This window comes from Metopolophium dirhodum, chromosome 9 (genome assembly GCF_019925205.1).
Source record: "Metopolophium dirhodum isolate CAU chromosome 9, ASM1992520v1, whole genome shotgun sequence".
Taxonomy (NCBI): Eukaryota; Metazoa; Arthropoda; class Insecta; order Hemiptera; family Aphididae; genus Metopolophium; species Metopolophium dirhodum.
In genome coordinates this window covers 19490194-19507338 of record NC_083568.1, presented here as the reverse complement: position 1 = coordinate 19507338, position 17145 = coordinate 19490194, and the positions used below count along the sequence as shown (strand labels likewise).

The window sequence follows — 17145 nt, the reverse complement described above, 5'->3', positions numbered from 1 at the left end:
TACGTCATACTTTTTTTACTCCTAATTAAAATAATATACTAAATAAAATATTGTGCACAACTTTGGGTACAAGGGAGTATAGGTACCTCATCATGTTTGTTTCAGTGGGTAACTTTTTTCAAATAAATAAACAGTAAAACCTCCTTATAACGGAATCACTCGGTTCCAACTGGGTTCCCGTTATAAAGGCGTTTCCGATGTTGGGAGACTAAAGTCTAAATATACAGCTAGTATATTTAGGGGATATAATATTCGAGACTGTTGCTATTTTTAGCTGTAAGGAGATTTCCATCTTATATAGGGTGTCCTTTATAAGATGGTTTTACTGTATTTGAAAATAAAATATGCTTTTAAAAATGTCTCACTGTATAATTAGAGTATATTATTGTAAATTATTATTGATGGTTATATTTTATTGGTTTACCTATATCGACCTTTTTGGAGTCAAAATCATAAGTGGGTACCGATACCATAATATTTACGAACTATAATTTGTTGTAGCTAACTATAAGGGCAACATTTAGACCCCTGACCAACTAAATGAATCCTGTACCCAGCACATTGAATGTTGATTGTATATTACGATATACGAAACAAAAATGATCTGTTGTCAATATGAAGATTCCTTTTACTTGCAAGAAGTGGAAATCAAACGATTCAACTATCGATAATTTTCTAAAGTAATAAATAATAACATTTTTATATTACAAAAAACTTTTTAAAGTACATTTACAATTTATGATTATTTGCTCGTATTTTTTGTATTATTTTTAATGATTATATTTTATGTAAAATGTTTTTACATAAATTAATATTTAATAAAGTTTACTTTAGATAAAAATTTGTACGAACTATTTGTAATTACGTATTTTTTTTGGAAGATCGTTTACAACACCGGTGTGACATATAGATTACAACGGGACGCACGGTTGGACATTGCGAAAACTATTGTAAATTCTTACGACACCGTTACCTATATAAGTATGCTATTTTTATACGCACTGATGTATTGGTTAATTATAGTGCCTTTTAAATGAGTAAGCTGTTATAAATGTGTACGTGTAATAATCACAATTTTTATGGAATTCAACTTACGCACGCACTTGACGCTTTTGGTTTCAGTAACAACAACTATTAATATAGAAAATGTTATAAAAATGTCTTACTTTTGCTGGTTGAAGGTGATTATTACTATTATAGCTTTATACTTCTAATAAAGTATTTAAAAGGCTACAATTTTGCATACCAAATAAAGATTACATATCGGTCACAATTCACGTGCAGGGTAAAACCCACTTCATAATTAAATATTATAAATAAAATATTATAATATCTAAAATATCTACCTCACCGGTTATATACTTTAATTGTACTAATGTCTTATAAGATACCCCAGCACCCCTACATACGGATCTCATAATTTTCTTTTGACAAATATTAAGTCTGTAATTTGAATGGATTATGGATTATTTTCTAAATGTTTACACCTTTAGTTTTTGCACGACTAAACAAATGTTGTGCTGAATAAATTGCTCCTATAAGCAGTAAACACTCTGTAGAGGGTGTTTTTTTTGGTCCTATCATTTTGTACCTATACAATTTGAATGGACTTGTTTGTAAAAATTATTATAGTATAAACAAAAGTTTCTTTTGGAGTTTTCGTGATTTGCGACTCAATCAATAGACTAGGTCTAGTAGCTACGAGCAGGATTTGGGAAAATTGTTATCAAAATAATTATTTGAATGATTTTTAAATATATTTACAATATGACCATAAAATAATAATACTGTAACCATTTTCCTAACTGTAACCGCTATGCAGATCAACACGACTCGAAAACCCGCAAACCAACTACCCAAAAGAGTTGAATCTGATTAGTTTTGCACTTATAAAGTCACAATGTGCATTGTATATTTAAATATTTTCATCATTATCTTAAATTCATAAATTAGCGTATATGGTATATCCTATACAGGGGTGGTTCCAGGAGGGGGGGCTAGGGGTCGCCCCTTCGAGGCCCAAAACCCATATTTCTAAAAAATTGTATATTGCTAACAAAAAATTACAAACAAAAAATCATATTATAGTATCTACTATTATAGACATGTAAAAGTATTTAATTATTGTCGGTGTATGACTTGAAGCACTATCTGCTATCTGTATGGACTACGAGAATACTAATTAAGTGTTAATTTGTGTTATAAAAATTGTTGTTTTGTATTTGTTATTATAAATTTTGTGAAAATTATAACTATTAGGTCCCTCCTCCCCCAACCAAGTCTCTGGAACCGCCCCTTACCCTATAGCTATAGGGTATACGCTAATTATGAAAACACCAATGTTAGTTCCATTGGGAACCTAGTTGATGGAATTTCAACTTAAAGCACACCGCGAGAAGCTCTAGAATCACAAATACCAGAGATCGTATATTTCATAGTTATATTTTTTAAATATACACCGAAAATTCATTTTTCCTCCTAATCCAACATACTGGTCAACCAATCAAAACTGACAACCAGATATTTTAGACTTCTTCCAAGTAAAATTATTTGGTAATTATTCAGTAAAACTTCAGAGTTCCAAATATCATTCAGTATGTTCTTAAATAGTATATAATAATAATCATTTACATTTGATTTTTATAATAGTAGGTAAGTAGTTGATGCTTTGTTATATTATTTATAATATACAATGGTGGCATTGTTAATATTATTTTTATAAATGGAGGCAATCGTAGTTCAGATTTTGTGACGTAGTACCTATATAATATGGCATTACATACGCGTAAAAAATAATAAATAAAATACTGTTTTCTAATTTTTTTTTTCGTCATTAGATTATAATACTGACCAAAAAAGGTAGTACTCTAAGTCATTATTGAATAATCATACATTAGGGCTCGGAAGTTGATGCAGTTTGCATTTTTTTTTTTTGGAACTTTTTAGACGATGCTTTCCTGGCCACAAATGTGTTTCATTAACATGCAAATCTGAACAAATAATTTTTATTTTGAATTTTTTGAATTTTTTAGTGTTTATTACTTTTTAAGTCATTTTTTGAATTTTTATTAGGTCATTTTCTCATATTTTTAGTCATTTTTACTGATTTCACACTAGTTCACTTCTTATCATTTCTTATCGACCATTATGCCGATAACTTAAAACTTGGAAATTACCACGGATTATAAGATTAGTACTTATCCGATTTTACCTCGCCGATTACATTCGTCGTTGTTGTGTTGTAATGAATATTATTATATCTACATTTTGTTATTTTTTTCCTAATATTTGATTAGTATCCGATTTATTCTCACCGATTACAGTCGTAGCGTCGTTGTAGTGTTATAGTGAATAATATTGTACCTATCTACCTACATTTTATGATTTCTTCGTAATATTTTGTATTATAATTTTTTGTAATATTTTGTAATATAATTTGTTAGTTTTGATTAATGTATATAGAATTTATAGTAAAAGAGAGTAAAATATTTAAAAAAATGTATTTTTATTAATTTAAAACAAATATTTGTAAATTTTTTGGTAATTTTTTAATGTTTTTAAGGTCATCAACTTCCAGCTCTAGTCATAATAATTCTATTACTTCATTAAATGTTTATATGTTAGTGTTAAATCATCATTAAATACAGTGGCTTGAAAAAAGTGGGACTTTCAGAAAAAACCTTTTGGTCTCTAAACACCAATTTTTATTGAGTCAATATGCCGTAAAAATATCTGTAATTTATTAATACTTTGACTTTTGAGAACTTATTTTTTACTCTATGTAGGCAGATGTGAATCTAAAAATATTTCATGATGAGTAGATCTTGCGAATAGTAAAGATGCTCGAAAAATTCTCAAATTCTCAATTCCCAATCCTAATTTATAATTTTTTACATTTTAATATTTTATTCTAAATATTTAATTGTAAATTTATTATTTTTAAACAATCAAAAGTCTAAATCAAAGTGATTACTATTATTATATTTATTTTTTTATTAGTTCGAAAATTTCTCCCAAATAAATATACGTTTGTATCTTTGATGCAATTTATTTAAATGCATATCATATATATATATATATATATACATTTTATACTCGGCTATGAAGTTTTACACCCAATTTGACCCCTCATTAACCCAATTTATGCACTTCACTTTTATCTTGCCCGCTATGATTCACGCCTATATAGCATATTTATCATTTTATTATTATCCAAACTGAAATTGTTAATAAAACTTGAAATTGGTATTAAATTTTGTCTACAATATGAAATATAAATATGTTCAATTAGGTACATTAATATTTACTAAATAATAAAATAAAACCCCATGGATCTAAAATATATTTTGTTTTGAGAATTTTTTTTTATAAAAAAATAATAATAATTGGAAATATTATTTATAAATTATAATGTTTTATGTATTCTAAATAGGTACCTACTAGATTGTACTGTCGAAGTGTTTTGCACTATTTCTGGACTCTCTGTGATCAAAATGACGTATATAAATATTAAATACAAATTTATACGAAATATGTGAAACAAGAAAATAATATGTGCCTAGGTATAAATGTATAGTATAATGTATACTGTAAAGTCAGTGGCTCAACTAGTCCAAACATTTTCCTTAATAGTTATACTCAATGTAGCTTTGCTCCCACTTCAACCCCAATAATAATCAAAAATAATAAATAATAAAATAATTACTTTCATTTTTATTTTATTGTTACTAATGAAAGTGTTTACGACTTGTTTCAAGTCTTACTTAAAAATTTTTAAGTCAGTTGTGTTAACATTTATCAAGTTCTTAAATGGTATGTAGGAACATAATATACTTTTAACTCTGGCTGAATATAGCCTGTAATTAGAGTTATCCCTGATAACATAAGTAAATTTAAAACATGACAACATAATATAAATACACTAGGTATTCAGAACATCAAACAAGTAAAAATTACAAAAGGTATTTTGAATTTATATATATTATTCCGAGTTTATATCGGTGGCGTTGCCATTGAATATTTGCGTGTCAAGTGTAGTATTTTATCGTGCAATAAGCTAAATGCTTTATTAAAAGGACTCTATACCCGCATGCGTGGATTCCGTCTTACAAATGCACAATATAGCAAAAACTGATCTGCGAAAACTATGCTCCCTCTGTATCTCATATTAATTTGTAAAAAAAATATAAGTAACTATTTTGACATTATACTTAACTTAAATTTGTCTTTATTACCTTAACTTAAAGAGTACCTATTATGAATATTATGATATATTATATTCACTACAAATGTGTTATTCGCGAGCGTGATGATAATGATGTTCTTTATCAACGTGTAATTTTGATAATCTATAGGTATCAAATCTTTGTATTTTATAAATCTCAGCTATATAACGCAAAATGTAATTTTTTTTTGTTGTAAGCAATTAAATTATTTATTACATTTATATTTAATTTAGTTATTATATTTTATTTTTACGCACGTCAATCATGTTTTGGATTGTCGGTACTTTGGTTAAAAATAAGCTATTCGCTGTTTTTTCTTAACAATGAGTAAAAAAATAATTTAAAATAATTATAATTTACTTATACTACTATTATGGTATTTCAACTATTTTTTATCAAAAATATCATACGTATGAAGTATGAACTATGAAGACATGAAGTACAATTACTATAATATAATATTATATATGTATAATTATTAATTGTTATGAACCTTTAAGTTTAAAACTTAGTAAATACTGCATTTTGTAGAACTACACGAATAAGAAGTTCGTTGTAAGTTCCGGCATTCAACGTCAGTCAATGCGTAATCATTGAAAATACTGCAGTTACTGATATAGTTATACCTTTATACTTTATCTATGTTGTCAACCGCGGTATTCGTGACTTTAGTTTATTATTCGCGGTCGATATAAATAGAAGTGAGTTGAAATCATTTTATACATTTGCATCTGTCAGTGCAATGCATGACGACGATTTCTTATTCTTATATTATTTTTTTCAAAAAAATCGACATTTGAAAATTGGTGAACTCACTTAAATCAAATATCAAAATATCTGTTGTGGCGTTGGAAATACGAATCTATAAGTTCGATTCAGAAAGGTATGTATTACATATTTATCTATAATATATTATACTTGCCATATAAATTAAAATACTAGAAAAAAACTATTTATGCGTCTGCATATCCATATGCAATCGAAACTATTCATAGAAAGCCAAATAATGTAAACATTAGTAACAACTATTTGAAAACAATATTATTACCTACCTATGACATGTTTATAAATTGAAAACTATAGTTCTTAAACTCTTTATTTACTTGTAAATATTCACGAGTGCACTTTTTTTGGTTTGCCTTTGTCTAAAATCAAAGTAGTTTATTATATTTATTTTATTTTGACTTAGTAGGTAATTAATAATTATATTATAATACAATATGTGACAAGTACGTATTATTAATAGAGAGTTTTGGTTTATATGCGCAATTCAGTTCATTCTTTTTTGTTAAACTGTTCAATGCTTGTTTCGTAATATTTTAATTCGAGTTTTTATGAGTATCTTTTATTAATTTCTAATTATTATTTAATTTAACATGAATCACAGTTAGAACATATTTCGAATTTTTGCTTTTTATCATACATTTTAATACATTTTATGGCACACAAGTTTATAATAAACCTATACAACAGTTATCAGTTGATAACTAATTTTAGTTTTAGTTGTTTAGTTTATAACTGTTAAATCATTTGAGTGATACCCTAAACTGAATAATATGTTTGAAGGGATTTATTACCGACCTATATAACCATACAACGAGATGGCTCCAGGTGCGTTGCAGCAGAGACAAATGATTTCCTCGCCGAGTACTACACCGCAGTTTTGTTTTACATTCAATACAAACGATAATCGAGCGAGTCTGCCCTCCGGAGATGCTGTCGGCGACATTACTTATCAAGTAATCTTCTGATATATTTATTTTTTGTTTCACGATAATATGTCCGTCTCGGTGATCGACAGTTGCTAACTTTGCACAAACGTTGTTGGTTTTAGCTTACACAGACCGATTCATCTACCACCAGCGGTGAATCATCACCCCGCGTGATAAAAACTCATGCGGAGATCAGGAATGAAAACTATCTGTTAAATACCAATTTTGGTGATCTGGACCGGATGTGGGTTACCATGCATCCGAGAGACGTGGAAAAAACCGCAAACAAGTACTTGCTGTACATAGAAAACTCTGTCAAAGGACTCATTGCCGGCAAGTTCGCCGATGCCCAAGGACCGACTATGTTCAACAAACTGTTCAACTTGATGTGCCTGGCGAAGACTATTCGCGAGCTAAATAATTTGCTGCGCAACAGGTTCCGTGACTGTGGTGGAACGGATTTGTTGATAAAAAACTGCGTGTCCAAAGACCCGAAACTCCAATACACCAGTGCCAGGCTATTGGTGGAATGCCTAGACCCAGGAAATCTGGACTACGTGGTCCAACACGGTCTGGTTAAAGTCATGCACGTGGTGCACGCGTATAGGAGTCAAGAGAAGAGCACGGTTGACCAATCGATAGTCAGCACTGGTAATATGTTATGCAAACATATATTTTTTAAAATCTATTTTGAATTTTACTAACGAAAACACATTAACAGTGACGAAATTTAAAAGTAATAAAAAGTTTATATCCAAGTCAGAATATCTCGTATTATAGTTATAATTATTAACTACACAATAAGTTAAAACAAAATTGTAAATTCAAGTTAAAAATTAAATTAATTAAATTAAATCACTGTCGTCAAAAAGAAAAAGGTGGATAAGTGGATGTCGCTCTGCTGTACAGTAGGTTACAAGTGGGTCACTGTAATGGATGGTGTTAAATTTGAATTCAATGATATAATATCATTGTATAAGAAAAACGATTCTGAGCGAAAACGGTCAGTCAGCCTATGATATTACCAAGTATATTTGATGATATTATTGTGAATAAAGTAATTTATATATAACCTATTTACGTGGAGCCTTGTTTTAAATTTTCAATCTTTAGCCATAAAAGTTAAACATTTTATACATTTTTAACCACAAAATAATTAATAAATTATAAATTTGATAAATGTTGTCAAAATTTGAACTTTAAATGCTTATAAAAAAAAATTGTGCCTATGTATTTTCAATATTTTTCAACTGCTATTAGAACGATATATCAGGAGCCTTATATTAAATTTTCACGCTTTTTTACCCAACAAATAAAAATTTATTGATATTTTTAGAAAAAAAAACTAAAAAAATTGAAAACTGTCAGTCGGTCAAGCGATTGGAAATATTAAACGAAATGTACATTGATAAAAACATAGTATCATTATCATTAATACAAATTTCACACATTGTAACGATTTTTATTCCATTTTATTCATGAAATAAAATTATCAAATATATTTGTGTTTTTAGACTTCGAGCGTACTCAGCGTAGGTATATTGGTTTTACAATGACGTGTGTTTATTAAAAATAATATTATTCATGGGTACTTGAAACTTCTAAAGCATATTATTTATTTATTTATTTATTAATAATAATTAACATGTAGTGCCCTTTGAATAAAATAGATAACACATTTGAATTCTAAGTAAAGAGTAGGAAATGTACATTAATTCAAATAATAATAACAACAATAATGCTTAAAAATAGAACAGAAAAAAGAGGGTAAGTGGATGTCGCTCTGCTGTAAAGTAGGTTACAAGTGGGTCACTATAATGGATGGTGTTAAATTTGAATCCGATGATTTAATATCATTGTATAAGAAAAACGATTCTGCATGAGCGAAAACGGTCAGTCAGCCTATGATATTTCTAAGTATATCTAATGATATTATTGTGAATAAAGTAATTTATATATTTACCTATATTTACGTGGAACCTTGTTTTAAATTTTCAATCCTTAGCTACAAAAGTAAATTAAATAATTTTTTTTTATATATTTTTAACTACAAAATAATTGTTAAATTTTAAATTTGATAAATTTTGTCAAAATTTGAACTTTAAATGCCCATAAAAAAAAATTGTGTCTATGTATTTTTAATATTTTTCAACCGCTATTGTAACAATATATTTTTTTTTTTTTTTAATTGATCTTGAGCCCGGCAGCTGAGGACATTAGCTATTTTAGTTTTTACTGTAGGTTATTAAGTCGGTAGGGGGAGGAACACGTGTGTGTTGGGTTTGGCAGAATTTTTGATTGGGCACCCGTAGGTATCTGCCATGCCCGGGTGGGGGATGGCGGCACTTGTTCTCCGGACACCGTGACTTTCACGGAGAAAAATGCCGCCCGGTGGTCGAGAATCGAACTCGGACCGGCTGTGCCGAATCCGTCGCGTTAGACCGCTCGGCCACCTCGTCCCCCAATTGTAACAATATATCAGGAGCCTTGCATTACATTTTCACGCCATTTTACCCAACAAACAAAATTTTATTGAAATTTACGGAAAAAAAACTAAAAAAATTTAAAACTGACAATGTCCGTAAACAGCTCAAAAAGAGTCAAAATATTTTCAACATTTTATGGTGTATAGAAAATGCTAATATAAACATTCAGTGAAATTTTCAAGTATCTACAGTCATTCGTTTTTTAATTACAATAAAATAAGAAAATTGTTACATGAGAAATCGAGTAAATATCAAATGTTGTAAAAATATAAATTTCAGACGCTCATAAAAATTTAATTTAAGTTTCTTCTAGACATTTTTTTTTTTTGATAAAGGTAGACAAACTTATGAGTAATCTTATATTACATTTTCAAATCTTAGATTTAAAAAGAAAATTTTTTATGAATTCTCATCAAAATAATTTGCTATTTTTCGTGATTTTTCCATATTTTTCAAAATTTGAACTTTAAATGCTTATAATTAAAAACTGTGACTAAGGATTATTAATTTTTTTCATCTGCCTTTGAAACAATAACCTAGGAGCCTTCTATTAAATTTTCAAGCTTTTTTACTCAACAGATAAAATTTTATTGATATTTATAGAAAAAAAAACTAAAAAAATTGAAAACTGACAATGGCCGTAAACAGCTCAAAAAGAGTCAAAATATTTTGTACATTTTATGGTGTATAGAAAATGCTAATATAAACATTCAGTCAAAATGTCATGTCCCTACGGTCATTTGTTTTAGAGTTACACCAAAAACCAAAATCGATTTTCTCGAAAACAGATTTTGCGTAAAAATTCCCGTTTTTCCTTAATTTTTCTTTTGTTTTTCACGTCGCTTGTGAAAACTACTGAGAAATTTTTACTTTTGACCCCCCAAAGTACCAACTAGATTCACTTTCCTATCAGAAAAGTTACTATTGAAGAAAATCCAAGCACTTTTACTGTCCTAAAAGGTGATGACAGACACAAAAATAAAAAAAAAATAAAAAAAAAAAAATAATTAAAAAAAAAACAAAAAAAAAAGACACATCATTGTAAAATCAATACATTCATCGCTTCGCTCAGAATCTAAAAAATAATAGGTATAGGTATAGGTACACCTATATGTATTATATACTATTACACATATACTGTGATGTATGCGTGTTTAAAAGTATATTATCCAGATAATTGGTTACTATATGTTCTCTCTTCTTCGATAATTTCTTATAATTTTAATTATTCGTGTAATATCTAAATTTCCTTATAGGTTTACTCGCAAAGCTATTCGAACACAGTGAAGGTACGTGTAAGCGTGTCATCCATCTGAACGGATTAGACTTACTACTAGCTGAATGCCGGAGTCGTGATACCCTGACCCTGCGAAATTGTGCACGTGCACTTGCAAATTTAGCGCTGTACGGCGGCCCCGAGGTTCACAATCTGATGGTCCATCGTCACGCACATACTTGGCTCTTTACGTTGGCGTTCAACACGGACGACAGCGTCAAATATTACGCTCTGCTGGCCACGGCTGTATTGGCGGCCGACAAAACTATCGAGGCGGCCATGTTCAATTGCGACACCCTTGATCTGATCGACCCCTTCGTCGCCACGCACGTTCCGGCGGATCTGGTTGGAACCAACGCCCTTGGTCAAGGCCGGCGTTGGCTGCAGCGGCTCGTCCCGGTTTTGAGCTGTGACCGTCGCGTGGCACACACTTTGGCCGCCTTCCATTTTTGTGCGGAAGCCGAGCCCTTGAGTCAGCTCCGCCACGGCAAGATCTCCGGAACCTTCAGGTCGATCAGCGCCGTCGAACCGCTGAAGAAGTTGGCCGGTTCCCTCAACGACGTGACTTCCGGGTTAGCGGCACAAGCGTTGCGGAGTATCGGTGAACAAGTGCCGCGGCCGCTCAGCCAGAAAGTTCCGCTGTGGACGGTCGAAGACGTCCTCCAGTGGACCAAGAGTAACGGTTTCGGAGAATGGGCCGAACGCTTGGTGGGCAACCAGATGGACGGCAATTGGCTGTTGACGTTGACCGAGGAATGCCTGAAACAACCCGACGGGATACAAAACGGAATTATGCGTAAAAGGTTGGTACATTATAGGTTATATTAATATTGTCCTTGTTCCAACAAAACCTCTTTGTACTACTTTTTTTATTTCAATGTGAAAAAAAATGCGTAAAAATCAAAGGATTCTGTTTGATTTAGGGTTAAAATCCGTTTTAAAAATTTAATCGATTTTAAGGACATGTTAGGGAATTAATATTATTAGGTACGTATAGGTGCAATGTATATTAATAAATATGTCTATTGTCTATATCAGGGATGACGAATCCGTGGCACGTAAAAAATAAGGATTTAAATAATTGGTTTTATTTTTCTCGAAATTACGATGACGTAAATTTCCGATAAGAATAGAATATTATAATTAAATAATAAAATTATTTTTATCACACAATCGAAATTGTTTTTAGTTATGATTTTATTTTCGATTATATTTCTGCTGGTAGCTAGTTCTAAGAAACTATATAAATATTATGATCAAAGTAACCTCACTAATGTTTACACACAACATACTGACAAGTGATAAGTCACCTTTTCAAATTTCCTATGTTCTAATATATATTTTTATAAGTAATAAGATCTAAATGCAATCCCCTTTATAATTTTAAACACAGCTCATGTTTATTATTTTGGTTCATCAATTAAAATTATTAATAACTAGTAATATAAACTTTTAAAAATGTTTGCCTTGTAATACGTTGTCATAACTTTAATATCGCCAATAGTTGATGTATCATTGATAGATCATATTATTTTAATCTCTATTAATTGTATACTAGATTTATGAGGGAATTACACAAGTTAAAACAGTTGGCCGACTATAGCTGTATAGACCCGACCAATTTAAACTCATTTTTACAATCAATTGGACCGGAATTCTCCGTTTATACGTATTCTATATTGAATGCTGGGATCGACTGTGAATCAATCAGGTTGGTTTTTTAGTTTTTATTTTTTTACAAAAATATAATTTTTTATAACTTTGTTTTAAAAAATGTACTTTCTATAAATTTAGATCATTATTATCATCAATATTGATGCATGTTGATTACGTCTTATGATTAAAATTATTATTTTAATTTTAAATTGTACTTTACATATTACTACATATTATGTATTTTAATATGTTTTAGGCGTATAACGGATGATCAGCTGGCATACGAGTGCGGAATCACAAACGGTGTTCATCGCATCGTGATACTAAACGCTACCTATCAAAAATAAATGTTATCATTTTAACAGTGAAATCAATAATTGTTTTATTGATTTTACATAAATGGATCTAAGTTAATTTTACATTAAGGTTTAACTATTTCCAATTTTGTACAGGTTTTTTATTTAATCAACTTTATGTTAGATTAGAGTAGATTTCAAATATTACAATATAATATGTTGTAATACTTTGAACATTATCCAAAATCAGTCTTAACTGATCATTGTTTAATTAATTTTGTATTTGTACTTAATAATTTTAAAATATATAAAGTAATATTACTTATCTTTCAAATGCATTTTATAGTTTGAGTTGTACAATATGTTAGATGTTAGTGTTAAAAAGCAATAAGGTTTTCGAAGTAAAAATTGAAAATTACTTTAATTAATTTTCTCAATTTTGGGTACTTGACTGATTTTTAATATAACATCAAATTCAGTGTGTAAAATATACTTGTATTAAGATAAGTTACAATTTTTTATGTAAGCTCAAAAACAACAAATTTGTAATAAAATATTGTAGGTATATGGATTTTTGAATTCATTACTTATTTTGTATTCTGTATGAAATAAAAAAAAGTTATAATGCTTTTGCAGTTTTTTTATTTACTATAAAACTTTACAACTTTATTATTGTCCACGCAATAAGTAAATTTGAGATAAAATGATATACAATTATATCAACAATAATAGACATGATGAGGTATGCCAGTCCATTGAAGAACTCTCCAAGATAGTCATATAACAAATTGAATAGTGCTAAATGTGAAAACCTTTTGACTTTTGAGTAAAACCCACTATCTTGCTATTGATTGGATGATATTATATTATGTTAAAAAAACATAATTTAATTATATTTAATTTGTATTTGATCCACCATTTTAATATTAATCATTACATTCAATTAATATTTAATAATAATTAATAATTAAAAAGTTATTATTTATGTATGTTACAAATAATGATTCAATAAAATAATAGGTATGCCTAATCCTAATCCAGTATAATCACTAGGGTACCAAATGTATGAAAATCAAAGCCAAAATAAAACATCTAATTAATGAATAAAGTATTCATGTATATTACACCAAAATTAAAATTGTTAAGTCAAAAATTTCCACTTTTTATAGTTATCAATTCATATAAATAATATCAATATTTTATATTAGGTATAGTTTACGAGTACATATATAAATATATTAAATATCTAGATACAATAGAGTAACGGCAGACAAGTAGATAGGTACAAAGTACTAGAAAATAAAATATATATGTATAAGGATTTTGCTCTTTATTTATTTTTGAGAAATGTTCTAGTGTCCTTAATATAACCTATAATTAATTAATCTTTCGTCCACATTAAACTGCTCTGTACAACATAATTTTAAAATTGAATTTTGAATTTTTTGTATTCATTAAAATCACGGATAGATAGATTCATTTTAAGAAATTACAATAATAATGCTACTAATGTATCTTAAATTAACTAGAAAGTATACAAGCAAAATAAAAAACAAAAAAAACACAAAAATTACAAAATATTTAAATAGGAACAGTATACTAAGAATAGCAGAAATATGGTTCTACATTAGCAATCCGCATAATCTTTAGTCCTTCCTAGGGAGTAAGGGCTGATTAGTGGCTAGTCACAAAAGACATCGTACATAAAGAAAAAGAAGGAACTATAAAATTAATATACAGCCAAGGAGAGATGGTGCATCTATTTTACCTGATAGTTACTTAATTAAAAAAAACCCCAATTGGCTTTACATATTTTTTCGGCTAGCAAGAAGATACAATAAAAGAACCGGATAATAATCATGCTGTACGTGATGTAATTTAAATTTAATATATTCCCGGCAAATGACAAGAATTTACGCTGCATTCGATCTGCTAGAAAACTATGATTAATAGTTATTTATGGACACCACAATACAAAATACATTGAAATTCAAATTCTACTACAGCATTTTAGTACACATTACAAGGACATACAAAATAGTATGTCCGCTATTTTATACTGAGCACAAATAATATATCTAATACAGAGTAACACGTCCAAGATGTTCGAGTGCCTTACTGCACACACAATATTGGATATATCTATATTTGAATGGAATGTAAAAATTTAGTATAAAAAATAATGTCAAAGTCACTCTAATCAGGTTTTGTGCACGTGTAATTAGCATTTAGTAGCATAATAGCTACTAACTATAATAGCATATAGTTTCAATGTGACACTGATATCATAATCAAAAACAATAGAAACACGATATCTAAAGAATAATTGCATAGAATTGCATTTATGAATATTGAGTGATTAACCCGTAGGTATTTGAACAAATTGGTTGGACAACATTGTTTTAATGTTATGCTTCAAAACGCGGTGGCCGACACAAAAAAGCAAATACGTAATTTTGCTTAGAATCTAAAAAAAAAATACCTTACGAAATTAATACAAAATAAAAATCAATAAGATAATGTATAAATCGTATGAACTTATAATAAGCGAAGGTAGACAATAGAATAAAATAATATAGGTTATAATAGTTAATGTTTATTACTGAAACTCCTGTTTTTCCGCCGCTTTCTGTTAGTTTTGAAAGTAAAAAATTAGTTTTATTATAATGAATATAAAAATTAGCTGATTATTTCTGGTTTAAAAGTTGTCCACAAAAAACAACATTAACAACCGCTCAGATCGTAAAAATAATCCTTTTCTTTTTCGCACGAGGAACGAGGAATGGGAACAAGTTCCTTTTTTACAACAGGAACGTGGAACGGTGACGATAGTTCTTTTTTAAAAGGTACTTTCCCAACACTGAGATATTTTAGTATATACATTTATGAATCCATAAGTTATGATCTATGATAAAGTAAATTTCTTTATTATGTTATAATCATAATATTACAATTTTCAGTACATAATTACATTTTTAGGTACATATAAAGTTTTGATTGTAACAATTATTATTAAATATATAATATTGTTATGTTGTAAATTAAATATTGTTCTTTTACATAAAGCTTTTTATAATAAAAGTAAGCAATGTATACCTATTTTAGATTTGTTAATAAATAATTCATACATATGTTATTATTATCAATATTATATTTTATTCTAAACCTGAAACTTAGAAATATTGACCACAGATTTTAGCTTTAAATACTCCATTAAGAAGTGCTTCTAAAACTATTACTTGATTAGTCTAAAATTTAAATTTTTAAATTTTTAAGTTAAAATCGTTTAAATTATTTTTGGTAAATAATTTATTGACCCAGTATATTTCGAAATGCTTTGTAAATGGTTGGTCCTCACAATACTGTGTGAGTGTGCTTGATTTTTCATATAAAAAATACTAATTCTGGTCATCTCCCTAAAACGGGCGTATTTTTTCATTTTCGATGGGTGTTGAAAAGCTAAGATCCGGCTTGTATGGCTGTATATAACATAGATATAAGTGTATAATTATTATATTGTATACACACCATGACATTTTAAAATTTAATGTTCTCAGCAAGAACTAATTCAATCTAATAAAAATATTAGTATAAATTAATAATAATAACTTCTTCGCTCAGTTCTGTTTTTCGATAAATACGAAAAATGCTTGTTTTATTGTATATTTAACCAAAAGTAGTGCTAAAGCCTAGATTCTACGTCGTATACGGTCATAATTTTAGTTCCATCAAATCAGTAAATTTGCATTTAACTAAAAACATTTTTTAATATTTCGTAGGCTTATTTAAAAGTAAAAGTAACAAAAATTGATTAGCTTGGTGCTTACATAAAATCATAAAAATTAAAAAGTATCTTTATTCAGTTTCTTTTTAAATTATAAGATGCTTAATGCTTTTGTTATAAGATTATTTCTCTTACCTAATGATTGTTGGTAAAATATCGGTAATCTCATTGTATACTTTAATTTATTTTTGTATATTATACTATTTTATATCGCATATTAATTAATCTTAGTCCTACCTATTAGTTACATATTACCTACTTATTAGTTAATACATTTAGTTGATCTATAGCCATACGCTATTATAGACCATAAGCCATCCACAGCCGAAAAATCTAGCAACATAAAAGGAAGCAGATATCGTTCAAAATATTATTGATACATGTACATTTTAATGAATTTAGTCAGAAAATACAGTATCTATGCAAAGTATATTTGTGTATTTGTATATAAATGGCATAAGTACTCGGCTAACTTCTTTATTTTGTTATTGTGCATTTCTTACATTACAAATGTAATTACGTTCTAAGTTTACTATCATACAGGTTATTACACTATAAGATATTTAAACCATATAGTTACACAGATTTTACATCATATATTTATTATTGACAACCAAAACACGACATTTTAGCCTAATAATTAGGTATTTCTAAAATAAGATATTTTTAAAGATAACCTTTTTTTTATAATAATATATCAATTGATACTC

At 28.5% G+C, this 17145-nt stretch overlaps 1 protein-coding gene across 1 annotated transcript; it reads left to right on the top strand.

Annotated features, from left to right (window-relative positions):
* Positions 1-5919: 5919 nt before the first annotated feature.
* On the top strand, positions 5920-13280 carry LOC132952759 (NAD(+) hydrolase sarm1-like). Its single transcript, XM_061025175.1, has 6 exons — positions 5920-6108; positions 6792-6964; positions 7060-7588; positions 10680-11502; positions 12258-12410; positions 12612-13280. The coding sequence occupies exons 2-6, from the start codon at positions 6827-6829 to the stop codon at positions 12700-12702; spliced, it is 1734 nt and encodes a 577-aa protein (XP_060881158.1). The 5' UTR covers positions 5920-6108; positions 6792-6826; the 3' UTR covers positions 12703-13280.
* Positions 13281-17145: the final 3865 nt, after the last annotated feature.

Coding starts and splice junctions, on each gene's coding strand:
- LOC132952759 (XM_061025175.1), top strand. CDS start 6,827: ATGGCTCCAGGTGCGTTGCAGCAGAGACAAATGATTTCCTCGCCGAGT. Junction 7,589..10,679: donor CCAATCGATAGTCAGCACTG/GTAATATGTTAT, acceptor ATTTCCTTATAG/GTTTACTCGCAAAGCTATTC. Junction 11,503..12,257: donor AACGGAATTATGCGTAAAAG/GTTGGTACATTA, acceptor ATTGTATACTAG/ATTTATGAGGGAATTACACA.